The sequence below is a fragment of the Mobula hypostoma genome, chromosome 8 (genome assembly GCF_963921235.1).
Source record: "Mobula hypostoma chromosome 8, sMobHyp1.1, whole genome shotgun sequence".
Classification (NCBI taxonomy): domain Eukaryota; kingdom Metazoa; phylum Chordata; class Chondrichthyes; order Myliobatiformes; family Myliobatidae; genus Mobula; species Mobula hypostoma.
Window position 1 is genome coordinate 56,920,839 of NC_086104.1, and position 13,580 is coordinate 56,934,418.

Below are 13,580 nucleotides of genomic sequence, written 5' to 3' on the forward strand. Positions count from 1 at the left end.
CCGACATGTGTATTGGTGAATTATATTTGAACAATCTTCCATCATCTGGCAAACTCTGTGATCACCTGTCCTCAAAACCCACTATTAACTGGAGCAAGTCCCAGTTTGCAGTCTTCCTTTCAATCTGGCTCCTAGCTGAAACGTGAGCCCCAGTGCAGTTCAGGGTCTTTCTGGTGAAAGTGGCACATCTTCCTGCCAGGATTAATTTGACAGCCAGGAGAGCTTGCCTTGGGTTACAAACTGTAAAAATGATAAGGAGAGTGGATGTCTATATTTGTTACTGATGTTCAAAAACAATCTCCCAGACAAAAAAAAAACTGACTTGGTATTTGGTCTTTCCACCAACAGCTATCCTGATGAAGGGTCTTGGCCTGAAACATTGACTGTTTATTTCCCTCCATAGATGCTGCCTGACCTGCTGAGCATTTTGTGTGTATTGCTTAAGATTTCCAGCAACAGCTGTTTTTTGCTATACTTGCATGAAATTTGACTTAACAGGAGTTCAGCAGACGGCCCTCTATCTAAGTGCTTAGAAAATATGTCGAAATTTGCACGTTCTGATTTAGATTCCATGAGGAATCCAGTGGCACAGTACAGTTTTCCCAAGGACGATGATCAACCATGCAGAGATTCAGTACTTCAACTACACAGCTTAGAATTTTAATGTGATAATTTAACAGAATTTGTATGTGGGATTTCCTGAGTTATCCCAGTGTTCCTATTTTTCATTAACTCAAGTTTTTCTACCTTGAGTAAATTTTTGCATATCGAAAGTGATGAATATCTGGAATGAGCTGCCAGCAGGCATGATGGAGGCAAATACAATTTATCATCATTATCATTATTATGTGCCACATTGTATGAAGTAAGCAATCATGGTCTCATGACCATGATTGTTCTTAGCAAATCTTTTGACAGAATTGATCTTCCATTGCCTTCTTCAGGGCAGTTTCCTTACAAAGTTCAAAGTAAATTTTAATATCAATATACATATATGTCACCATTTACAACCCTGAGATTCTTTTTCCTGTGGGCTTATTCAGCAAATCTGTAGAACAGTAACTGTAACAGTATCAATGAAAGATCAACCAGACTGTAGAAGACAACAAACTGTGCAAATGCAGATTTAAATAAGGGGAGGAGAAGATGGCGGCGCGACGCAGCGCACGTGGCTGCTCCGAAATGATATCGTATTTGTAAGTAGCTACTGTGCACAATCCTGATTTGATGGAGACAGACGTGAGAAGCACGGAGGAACATCCAGAGAAGCTTCTGAAATGCCCCGCTTCGCTGCTACTGCTACTGTGCAATCGAGAATCTCCGGAGGGAAAGGCCCCAAATCCTCTGCTTTGCCTATTGCCTGTTGCCAGAGCCGGGGTCGAAGCACTCAGCAGAGATGGTGCTCAGTGTTCGGTGTCGGAGGCTCGAAGTTTTCAGACAGACTCAGAGTCGGACTGTGGTGGGGTGCTTCCAGGGTGCTGCATTGGCAAGTTTGTGGCGCTGGAAGCTCATGGCAGGGAGGGTTTTTCTTCCTTCAACCGTCTGTGTGAGATGATGGGACTTTCGAGAGACTTTGAGACTTTTTTTTACCGTGCCCATGGCCTGTTCTTTATCAAATTATGGTATTGCTTTGCACTGTTGTAACTATATGTTATAATTATGTGGTTTTTGCCAGTTTTGCAGTATTGGTTTGTCTTGAGTTTCTGTGATATCATTCTGGAGGAACATTGTATCATTTCTTAATGCATGCATTACTAAATGACAATAAAAGAGGACTGCGTGTCCTCATAAGCCAATCTAATCTAATCTAGTTATTGTAAAACAGCAGCACCTGTATCCTAAAACCAGAATTAAATGGATTTTGTAATACAGCTATCTTCCACTTGTTTGTTTGGGAGTTGGTAGAATGCCCTCCTTTGCTGAGTTAAAGCATATAACTTGGTAGGTGGGTGGGGTACTGACACATCAGCTACTTGCCCAGTCTCATTTCAAGACTGAATAGGAGGTCAAATGTTGCTCCTTTTCTAGAAGGACAGTCTACATACTGCTTGAGCGCTTCCCTGGAGATAGAGTAACAAATTCTGATTCACCCTTGGTACCGTGACTGTCCCAGTCAGTTTTATTATAAATTAAAATTAACAAGTATTACAACTCTATTATCCAACAGCAGTCTGACTTAGCTACAGTACATATTTGCTTTCCTAATTCCTGCTAACTCTTGAGGACCCTATAGTACAATCCTATCCATGTAATCACTCCTTATAATTTCTACCCATGTGGTTTCACTGGATGCTTCCTTTCCCCCCACCCCTGAATGTCCTCTCTAGGTACAACTGTGATGTTCTCCCTAACTGAAAATGCATTTCGAATCCTCTGCTCCATTTCTCATTCCTTTAGCACCTGTATCCTGAAATATTAAGCTGACAGTCTTTGACCATTCCACCATCTTTCTGTAATAGTATCATATCCCAGTACTGTGAGCCTAAACATGCAACGAGTCTATCCACCTGTTGGACTTCACTTGAGTCTGTTTGTTGCTTTTAAGTTCTATATTTGCTCCAGCTTCCACATGTGCAACACTTATTAGTCTTATTACTGTGAGGTCCAAAAAGAGAGAGAAACAGCAGAGCCTGTTTAAAAAGCTGAAAATAATTGAACTGCTCAACAAGTCATATGTGGAGTGAGAAGGCAATTCGGTCAATTACCTTTCAGAACTAGGAGAAGATCAAGCGCAGTGAGGAGAAATCATGGTCCATGGCCATTGTCACAGAAGTTAACATTTGTGCCATTTATTTCTGACTGAATTGAGGAGGGAAAAGTAATTCGATTCAAATAAACACAGCAGCTGAGACAAAAAAGAAGCACAGAATTAGTAGCGTATAATACACCAAATGATTTTGGAGAGAAAAGGGAAATCAGAGGTAAGGTGCTTATTTGCCAGAACATGGCTATCAGCCACTTCTCCTACAGAGGGAGTGTTCAACAGTCATGGAAATTATGATAGATTATCAGGATAACTGGATTACCTGATAGGCTATTTTAGTATTGGGTAGAATTGCTTCCTTCAAGTGCTACAATTGTGATCATTAGGACAACCATCAGCTTGCTGCAAAGAGCTGTGCTTTGTGATAGCCATTGGATCTTGCTGACTGGGAGGGGAAAAGAATAACAGTTGAGACAATTGAGAGGCAGGCAGATAAAGATCTGTGTTTTAATTGGTCTGTTTACTTTGGAATCAAGTACAGGTGGCCTCCGTTTTCCGAACGTTCGCTTTACGACACCTCGCTGTTACGAAAGACCTACATTAGTTACTTGTTTTTGCTAACAGAAGATGTTTTCACTGTTACGAAAAAATGCAGCGCACCCGAACAGCCAAGCTCCTCCCCCCGGGACTGCATTCTAGCTGGCATTGCTTAAACACGTGCTTTATCTCGATTTATTTTGTGCATCCGTTAGCAAGATGGGTTTTAAGGTATCGGAAAAGCCTAAAAGAGCTCGTAAGGGTGTTACACTTAGCGTAAAGTAGACCTAATTAAGCGTTTCAATTGTGGTGAACGAAGTAAGGGCATTGTCTGTGCGTTGAACTTGCTTGCATCCACCATTCGCACTATTTATATGCAGAGAGAAAGAATTTTGAAAGCTGCTGATGTTGCTATTGGTTCTGCTCGTGGCAAAGTAGTCTCTCTTAGTCAGCATCCAATAATGGATAAAATGGAAAGTCTATTGCTTGAGTGGATTGATGGGTGTACAAAGTGTGGTGTTCTGTTAAGTTTTCTTATACTTAAGGAGAAATCGGTCAGTCTTTTTAATAAGCTGAAACAGAAAGCACTGGACGATGGTGATGAAAGTGTTGCGAAAGTGGAATTTAAAGGTAGTCATGGGTGGCTTGATAGGTTTCTGAGGCGAGGGCAACTTCATAGTTTAACATTCACCAGAGAGAGTGCTTCGGCTGATACTGAAGCTGGCGAAAAGTTCCCAGCAGAACTGAAGAAAATAATTACAGAAGGTGGTTATTCCTATAAGCAAGTGTTTAACTGTGACAAAACTGCAATTTATTGGAGTCTTCCCAATTCCGGTAAGTGAAACTACTCTGTACATACATTATTTCTACTTTATATAGGCTGTGTATTTTTATCTGTTATTTGGTATGATTTGGCAGCTTCATAGCTTAAAGGTTACTGGAGAGAGTGTTTCTGCCGAGAGCGCTTACGCTGTGTTTCTGCCGAGAGTGCTGCCGTGAGATTTTCGCTGCGCTAGACAGTGCTGCAGAAAAATATTTCTACTTTATATAGGCTGTGTATTTATCATATCATTCCTGCTTTTACTATATGTTACTGTTATTTTAGGTTTTATGTGTTATTTGACATGATTTTGTAGGTTATTTTTTGGGTCTGGGAACGCTCAAAAATTTTTCCGATTTAATAGATGGTAATTGCTTATTCACTTTACGACATTCCGGCTTATGAACTGTTTCATAGGAACGCTCTACCTTCGAATAGCGGGGGAAACCTGTACCAGGGTATGGAGGAAGGTGTTTACTATTCATAATAGTAATGATAGGCTGCAATTGACAAAAATGTTGCTTTAGGTCCATCTGACTTTTAAGGAATACCCCTTCAAAGAGTTACCTTTGTAGCTGAGTGGCTTAGTCTCCATTTTGTCATTACGTTTCTTGAATTATTTGAAATATGGCCAGCAACTGTTGGAGTTCAAAAAAAGGACTGGATTTATATTGTCCTTTATGATTACAGGATATTTCAAAGCACTTTACAGCCAATCTGAAAAAGAAACAAAATGCTGGAAACAGCAGGTTAAGCAGCATCTGAAAAGAGTATTTCATATGGAAGGTGGCCTGTTGGAAATGTCTTTTGAGGTGTGGTGACTATCTACAAATCAAGCTTCTAATTTCTGAGTGGGAGAATGATTTAAATGGAGGTGAAATGTTCCTTCTCCAAGATGGATAACTGCATCACATGTCTCGATTGCTACCTTTATAAACAAAGTGAAAACTGCATACTTGCCTAGTTTGACAAAATATTCCCAGTGTTTATTTTTACCTTAAGCAAGTGACTTTTTCTTAAGCTTATGACAGAAAGTTAGAAAATAGCTTTTAGAAATGGCTTGATTCTGCTCAGTATTTGAGTAAAATATAAGAATTTTGAATTTGTGATGCACTGTAATTCATATGATGTGCATTTTAGTATTTACAATTGGAGTTGTAGTTCTGTACGCTGAAATAAAAATTAATTGCTAGAAACTGAGTGTCCGATTATGCTTCTGTTGCTAACATTTATAAAGTAAGATGTTTTAAGCAATAACACGGCAATTTCTGTAATAATGTACCAAATATCTTTCTAAGCTGGAAAGCATTTAACAAGTAAAGATGAAATAAAAGGCATTCATTGGGCTACCTGGACTTGTGTAATTGGACCTGAAGTAAATGGAATTTGGCCCAAGTATACAGACATCATGGATATTAATTCTGTGGATGCGAACTTTAGCAGTGCTACTCTTGTGTCTGGTGATGACTTTGGATTGGTCAAGCTCTTCAGGTTTCCTTGTTTAAAGAAGGGTAAGGAACCTGTTTCTTCACTTTATTCGAGATATGAACATCAATTTATATGAACATTAATAGGACATATTTAAAAGATCCTCATGCTTTTCCTATTTCAATTTTCTTTTGAAATTTGTTTCTGTTATTTTGAAATTTGTTTCTGTTATTTTCTTATTACATAGTGATGAACAGCAATTTCACTGGATAAAGAGAATATAAGAACATAAGAAATAGGAGCAGGAGTAGGCCATCCGGCCCATCAAGTCTGCCCCACCATTCAATAAGATCATGGCTGACCTGTCCATAAACTCAGCTCCATCTACTTGCCTTTTCCCCATATCCCTTAATAACCTTACTATGTGAAAACCTATCTAACTGTATCTTAAATATATTTAGTGAAGAAGCCTCAGCTGCTTCCCTGGGTAGAGAATTCCACAGATGCACCACTCTCTGGGAAAAAGTTTCTCCTCATCTCTGTCCTAAATCTTTTCCTCTGAATTTTGAGGCAATGTCCCCTAGTTCTAGTCTCACTTACCAATAGAAACAACTTTCCTACTTCTATCTTGTCTATCCCTTTCAAAATTTTGTATGTTTCTGTAAGATCCCCTCACATTCTTCTGAACTCCAAAGAGTATAGTCCCAGGCGACTCAATCTCTCCTCACAGGTTAACCCCCTCATCCCCAGAATCAACCTGGTGAACCTCCTCTGCACTGCCTCCAAAGCCAGTCTCCAGGTCTTCCTCAAGTATGGAGACCAGAACAGCACACTGTACTCCAGGTGCAGCCTCACCAGTACCCTGTACAGTTGCAGCATGACCTCCCTGCTCTTGAATTCAATCCCTCTAGCACTGAAGGCCAACGTTCCGTTTGCCGCCTTAATAACCTGTTGTACCTGCAAGCCAACTTTTTGCGATTCATGAACAAGCACTCCCAAGTCCCTCTCCACAACAGCATGCTGCAATCTTTCGCCATTTAAATAATAATCTGCTCTTCTATTATTCCTTCCAAAGTGGTGATCTGGCATTTACTAATGTTGTATTTCATCTGCCAGACCTTGGCCCACTCACTTAACCTATCTATATCCCTCTGCAGACTCTCCACATCCTCTGTACAATTTGCTTTTCCACTCAGTTTAGTGTCATCAGCAAATTTTGCTATGCTACACTCAGTCCCCTCTCCCAAATCATCAATGTAAATGGTAAACAGCTGCGGGCCCAGTACCGACCTCTGTGGCACCCCACTCACCACTGACTGCCAACCGGAGAAACACCCATTTATACCAACTCTCTGCCTTCTATTGGTTAACCAATCCACTATTCATGCCAATACACTTCCTCTGACTCCATGCATCCATATCTTATTTATAAGTCTCTTGTGCAGCACCTTATTGAATGCCTTCTGGAAATCCAAGTATACGACATCCACTTGTTCCCCTCTATCCACTGCACTCATCATGTCCTCAAAGAACTCCAATAAGTTTGTCAAACAGGACCTGCCCTTTCTGAATCCATGCTGTGAATATGAAGCAATGTTCTGATGACTTATGTAACCTGAGCACAAATTACCACATGAACAAAGGATTAACAATTTGAATTTATGACTGAAAGGAAAGTGTGGAAGGAAGGGATTTTGATTTATGTTTAAATAAGCAGTGGGTGTTATGACACATCTCCCAACCCACCAACAATATACTGATAATCTAAAATAATAATGCTGGGAAATCTCTATAGCTCAGTCAGCACCTGTGGAAAGAAAAACAAAGATAGAGTTTCAGGTTAAAGAAGTATTAACTTGGAACTGAAAAGAGTCAGAAAGGAGCCTGAATTAAGTTGCTTTGAAAATAGGGTGCTGGGGGGTGGGGTGCTGTTGTTTGCAGATGAATTGAACGAAGAGCTGGTCTGAAGTGAAGAGTCAGTGTCAATGCCAACTGAAGGAGTGTGCTGGAAGTTTATTATTGGCAGCTGATGTGTCTGAAGGAGCTGAAAATAAAAGCCATGAAAGCAAATGATTTTTGTATCTGTAAGATACATGATATGATAGTTGCTGAAAATCTGAACTAAAAGAGAACACTGAAATTAACAGTGAAATTGAGGCAGCATCATGAGAAAAAAATTGAGTTATTGGCCTTACATTTCAATTGGCAAGTTCTGACACAATCGAGGCTGGTTGCTTGAAATTATAATGTTCAGTGAATCCCGAGGGCTATAATATGACTAGATGGAAGACAAGGTGGTATTCTTTGAGCTTGCATTAGCCTTTGGGTCAGTGCCTCATTGTTTCAGCATTATTTTTTTTCTTTTCCCCCTCATTTATCTCTCTCCATTTACATCACCTTAAAATCCTCAATTAATTCCCTTTTCAAGGTAGAATTGAATGTGCATGGGACAGGAGATTTACCAGGATGCTGCCTGGATTGGAGAAAATATAGCAGGAGTGTCCTATGAGGAGAGGTTGAATGAGCTAGGACTCTTCTCTTTGGAGCAAAGGAGGATGCGAGGTGACTTGATAGAGGTGTACCAGATGATAAGAGTGGATAATCAGAGATTTTCCTAAGGACAGCAATACTGTAGCTAATACGAGGGTCACAATTTTAAGGTGATTTGAGGAAAATATAGGAGGAATGTCAGTGAAGTTCTTACAGAGTGGTAGGTGCATGGAGTGCGCTGTCAAGTGTAGTAATAGAGGCAGATACATTAGGCACTTGTAAGAGACTCTTAAATAGGTATATGGAGGGCTATGTGGGAGGGAATGGTTAGATTGAACTTAATGTAGATTAACAAGTCAGCAAAATATCGTGGCCAAAGGATGTGCTGGGCTGTAACATTCCATGTTCTATGGATAGAAAGCAAATAGTAAAAACTGCAGTACAAACGATTACAAAAATCCTTAGTAACATAGAATTATTGTGAAATGGATGACCATTCTTGAAAGAACAGAATGAAGAGTTTAGTGATGAGGCAAACACATTGAAAGTGTAAGTTATGTATTTGTGCTACAGTGAGTGGTTTACATTAAAATTAATGTCTTGAATCACTTTTTTCCTCACTATCACTGCAGAAAGTAATTGCTGCCCACTGTGAGGAGGTGGAATGAAGAAGCAAACACCAAATTTATGACTTCATATGAAAAGCAATGTAGCTGAACATTTGGTCAATTTAAAATTCTAGTGCGAGTTATGTAATCATTTGTCATTAGGATTGGGAAAGAAAGAGCAAGCAAGCAATCAACATTGAAATCAACATTTTAGAAAAATAGAAAAAATAAGTGAGTGTTAACATTGTATAGCGACTATGCCACACTTGGCTCCCGTTCGTCTAGGGTAAACTGGCGTTGACCCCACCAACTCTGTAATTGCGTTGGTGTGGATACTGTGTGATTGCACCCAGGTACAAGCCCACAACATAAAATATCAGACAGTACACGATAGGCAAGTAAGTGATTACACTTTATAATTATTTCTCGGTGATGGGTTAGTAGAAACAAATAAAATAAAGGTGCCAAATCAGTAAATTTTATCAGTTCTGTGCACAAATAATTCGTTGGAGCTCACGAAATTCGGCATCCGTTCCTCCCCTCGATCTCCTCCGAACTCCGTCGACCCTCAGCTGGGATTACTCCCGGTGATCTACCAGAGCGCTCGACTCACGTCTGACCTCTTCTCTTCTCCTCGACCCCAAAAGCCCGCGCTTCTCCTCTGGTTCCCATACATACAGAGAGAATAACGTGACTTCCATTGGCTAGCAAATGAATACAAGTCCCGTTATCACTAATTGTAACCCAAACATGCTGCTACAGAGAACCCCTTACTCAGCAGTTAATAGTATAGAGAAGCCATTTTGTCAGCCTTAACAATTAACATTACAATGAGTATTACTGAGAACCCTACAATTGTAAATGAAAATAAGGATCTAAAGAATTTTTGCTGAATAATTATTTTCTATCTGTTACAGCAGAGCATGCTGAACATGCCATGTAGTGTAATACTAGATCAGGAGTTTGGACTCTCAAGCAAAATAAGAGTACTGATGAAAACAATAGTATTTATGTGACATTTCTTAGGAGAGTATATTTTTTAAAGGCAATTCGTGAGAATAATGCAACGTTGCATAATCTCCTAAAGCACTGCCAAACTTGACAATCACTCTTTAGATCAGAAAGTCTCTATCTATAATTCATGAAAGATGAGAGAGGAAAATCTGTGTATTTTGGGCTAATTTGTCAGACATCTGACCTTGGAGAATTTGTTAAAATTGCAATTAATAAGAGTTGTTTAACACCATGAAAATTCAGTCTTACACATTCACAGATCATGAGAAAATAATTCTAACCATCATGCAAACTCAGATGTTCAATAACCAGAAGGAATTATAATCCTTCAGTATTCGTGTAGTTTTCAAACAGACACCCTATCACACAGGTCATTAACCTCCTGAAGTATTGTGACCCCAGGACTGTGGACTGATAGTTGGGAAGGGAGATGAGTCTAAGCAGCTCTTGTTGTCTTTACATATTTTTTGGTATTATTTTACAGGAATGAAAGGAGTTAATTAGCTGTTTAATTCTTGGTATTAAAACCAACATTATTTTTGTCCTCCAAACCGCTGGGTAACTGACCCCAGAGTAACCTGATTCAATATAAACAATAATGGGAAAAACGACAGGATCTAATAGGTAAACAAACTTTGGAAGAAATAATGTGAAATTCTTGGCATTGCTTCACTTCAGAACAAGCTTTCGAAATAAATATATTGGATTAAATTCTTACATAATTAAGTTTTCATTCTTCACAATATTCTGTACATTTATTAGAAGTATAAATAGTTATGAATAGCTTTTGTAAAGGGTGTTCGATTAGGTGTTTTCAATTATAAAACTGTTAAATTTTCATGAAATGTTTCATTTACATTCTTACCATTGATATTGTTATAACTAAAAATATTTAGAGTACTTTTAACAGACTTCTAGTTTTAGATTATTATTGTTCCCGTGGCTCTAAGCACTTTAAGAACAGTATTGTAAAAAGAATGCAGTAGATGCTCATAACATAATATGCATTTTTCTGCACAATCATCTTTCTCATTTTAGGAGCAAAATTCCGTAAATATGTTGGACATTCTGCTCATGTGACTAATGTACGTTGGTCCTATGATTTTCAATGGGTAATGAGTACAGGTGGTGCCGATCACTCTGTATTTCAATGGCGATTTATTCCCGAAGGAATGTCAAACGGGGGATTTGATATATCACAAGGTAATTAAAGCAGTGTATTATATTACTAAATTAATGTTGAATTTCATATAGCTAATGTTGGAGTGTAATTATCTCAACCCTAGGATATGCTTCAATGTTTATGTAGCCATGTGCTAAGCCTGACTATCTTGAGTTACTTCATCAGCAAGATAAAGTCAGAATTAGCCTTGACTGAATGATCAGTACTATCGGATCTTCAACCTCTCAAATAATATGTAGAGCTGGTTTTCAAATAAATGCCCACAGACATCCTAAAGTGAATTTTGGTCTCGCTTGACTAAACAAATAACATACAGCCAAATAATTCCAAACAGGTGAATGGGTTAACAGATAACTTCTGGTAAGATGACAGCGTTCAAACGCAGTGGCCTCTTGGGGGCCAACCAAAGGTGTTTGTTTCTTTAAGTCTTTTCTACAATAGCAAGACAATGCTGGACTCTTAAGAACTTAAGAAACTGAAGATCTACCCCAACAGTAAACTGCTCGTTGGCAGAGGTGCTGGACTGGGTGCAGACCGTGTTGCTGCCTGCTACAGGAAGGCATCGGAGTTTGTGCATGAAAGTGGTGTGCAGCGTAACTGTGGGTGATTGTCTTGAATGTTTCTCTTGCGATCACAAGACCCTGTTGGACATTGATGGTGTAAGATGCTGCAGGCCAGTTTCCCTTGTTTGGTGAAATAACAGATGATGAGGTAGCTGCATGGTGCTGTTTGTTGAGGACTAGGCCTCAGGCCACAAGTTTGCCTACTGCTGGAGTCCAGGAGATGAGATGCTGGGGGCAGTGTAGTGCAGCGTCTGTGCTTGATGGGGGCTGGCCTCTCCTGTTCGTGCTGCCCTCCAGTGTTCGATCAGTGGCATGACAGGATGGATTGCATGCGTCTGTGCGCTGCTGGGAACTTTACATGCCGGGAATTTGTAGGACATATCGCTCAAGACTTGGCTAAATATATGTTTTTTTTTGCATGAATATGTTATTTTACTTGCTATTTTGAATGTGCTGTGTATGTTTTGCACCTTGATCCCAGAGGAATGCTGTTTCATTTGGCTGTATTCACATAATTAGGCTTGAATTTGATTTGATTTTGAATTTGAGACTGGCAGATATGCTAATAGATACTTTTGTTATTTTTCCATGAACAAAGTCATGGCCAATTTCTGACTTTAACAGCACTTTTCTGACTGATCTCTATCCCTTGATTTCTCTAATATCCAGAAATGTATTCATCCCAGTGTTAAATACAATGAATGTACAAGTCTTCACAATTCTTAGAGGTAAAAGAATTCCAAAGATTTACTGTCTTGTTATTGAAGAAAATTCTCCTCATTTCAATCCTAAATCGCCTATCAATTATTTTGAAGTTGTGTTATAGAGTTGTACATCACCGAAGTAAGCCTTTCAGTTACCTTAAACACAAAATAATCTGCAGATGCCGGGGTCAAAGCAACACTCACAACACGCTGGAGGAACTCAGCAGGTCGGGCAGCATCCGTGGAAAAGATCAGTCGACGTTTCTGGCTGGAACCCTTTGTCAGGACTGTAGGGGGAAGGGGCAGAGGCCCTATAAAGAAGGTGGAGGGAGGGTGGGAAGGAGAAGGCTGGTGGGTTCCAGGTGAAAAACCAGCAAGGGGAAAGATAAAGGGGTGGGGGAGGGGAAACAGGGAGGGGATAGGCAGGAAAGGTGAAGAAGGAATAGGAGAAAACACAATGGGTAGTAGAAGGAGGCGGAACCATGAGGGAGGTGATAGGCAGCTGGGGGAGGGGGCAGAATGACATAGGGATTGGGGAAGGGAGGGGAAGGGAATTACCGGAAGTTGAAGAATTCTATGTTCATACCAAGAGGCTGGAGACTACCTGGACGGTATATGAGGTGTTGCTCCTCCAACCTGAGTTTAGCCTCATCATGGCAGTAGAGGAGGCCATGTATGACTGCCTTTTTCAATTACCTTTTTGTCTATCTGCATTAATCTGTTTGCCAAAGCTAGTGCAAATCCTTTTATTCCTTGCCTACTTAAGTTTCTGCCTGTGTCTCTTAAGCATAGTGATTGTATCTGATTCCATCAATACCTCTTGCAGAAAGTTCTAGATATCAACCACTCCTTGTGTATTAAAAAAAAGCCTTCTCAAATCCTCTTTTTAAAAACTCCTTCCTCTCAACTTAAACCTATGCCCTCTTGTTTCTGATTTCCTCCACCTTGGGAAAAAGATTCTGACAACGACCCTCTTATCTTAATACACCAGCTTCCTTTATTTCACAGAAAACAAAACCCAGTCAACTACGACCCCTTGCTTTACACTCTTCTGCCAAAAGTTGAGGTTGTTAAGACTTTTGTACATTTCAGTGCAGTTTTTCCCCTTATTCTTTTGCCTTGTGTGAAAAGAGACTGACCCGACTCAGGCTTTTCTCATACAACATACTTGCCATCTGGGCAGTCAGTGTGGTGAATCTTTGTTGCACGCCCTTTCTAGCAAACATATCCTTAATTTTTTTATATGCAGGGAGACCATGCAGGGAGCATGTTCTCACCATTGCCTTGTATAATTGTACTAAAGGTTGGCACATCGGCGCAGCCAGTAGAAGATGTGAACTTCATAGATGTGAATAAAATCATGAAGGATATGGGCAGAATCTATTCCCCAAGGTGCACAAATACAAGATAAGAGGGGAGCAATTTAAGAGGCCGGAGAGGTAACTTCACACTGAGGGTAGGAAAACATGGAATAAGCTTGCCAGAAGAGGAGGTCAAGGCTGGTACAATTGCAACATTTAGGAGTCATT

General features: G+C 39.8%; 1 protein-coding gene across 1 annotated transcript in view; it reads left to right on the top strand.

The window, feature by feature from the left end:
- The window catches only part of LOC134350550 (echinoderm microtubule-associated protein-like 6), a 392,224-nt gene that overhangs the window by 176,889 nt on the left and 201,755 nt on the right, over positions 1-13,580 (top strand). The window contains exons 10-11 of the mRNA XM_063055883.1: positions 5,360-5,572; positions 10,640-10,804. Of these exons, the coding sequence (XP_062911953.1) occupies positions 5,360-5,572; positions 10,640-10,804 (378 nt within the window). The remainder of the gene's footprint in view (positions 1-5,359; positions 5,573-10,639; positions 10,805-13,580) is intronic.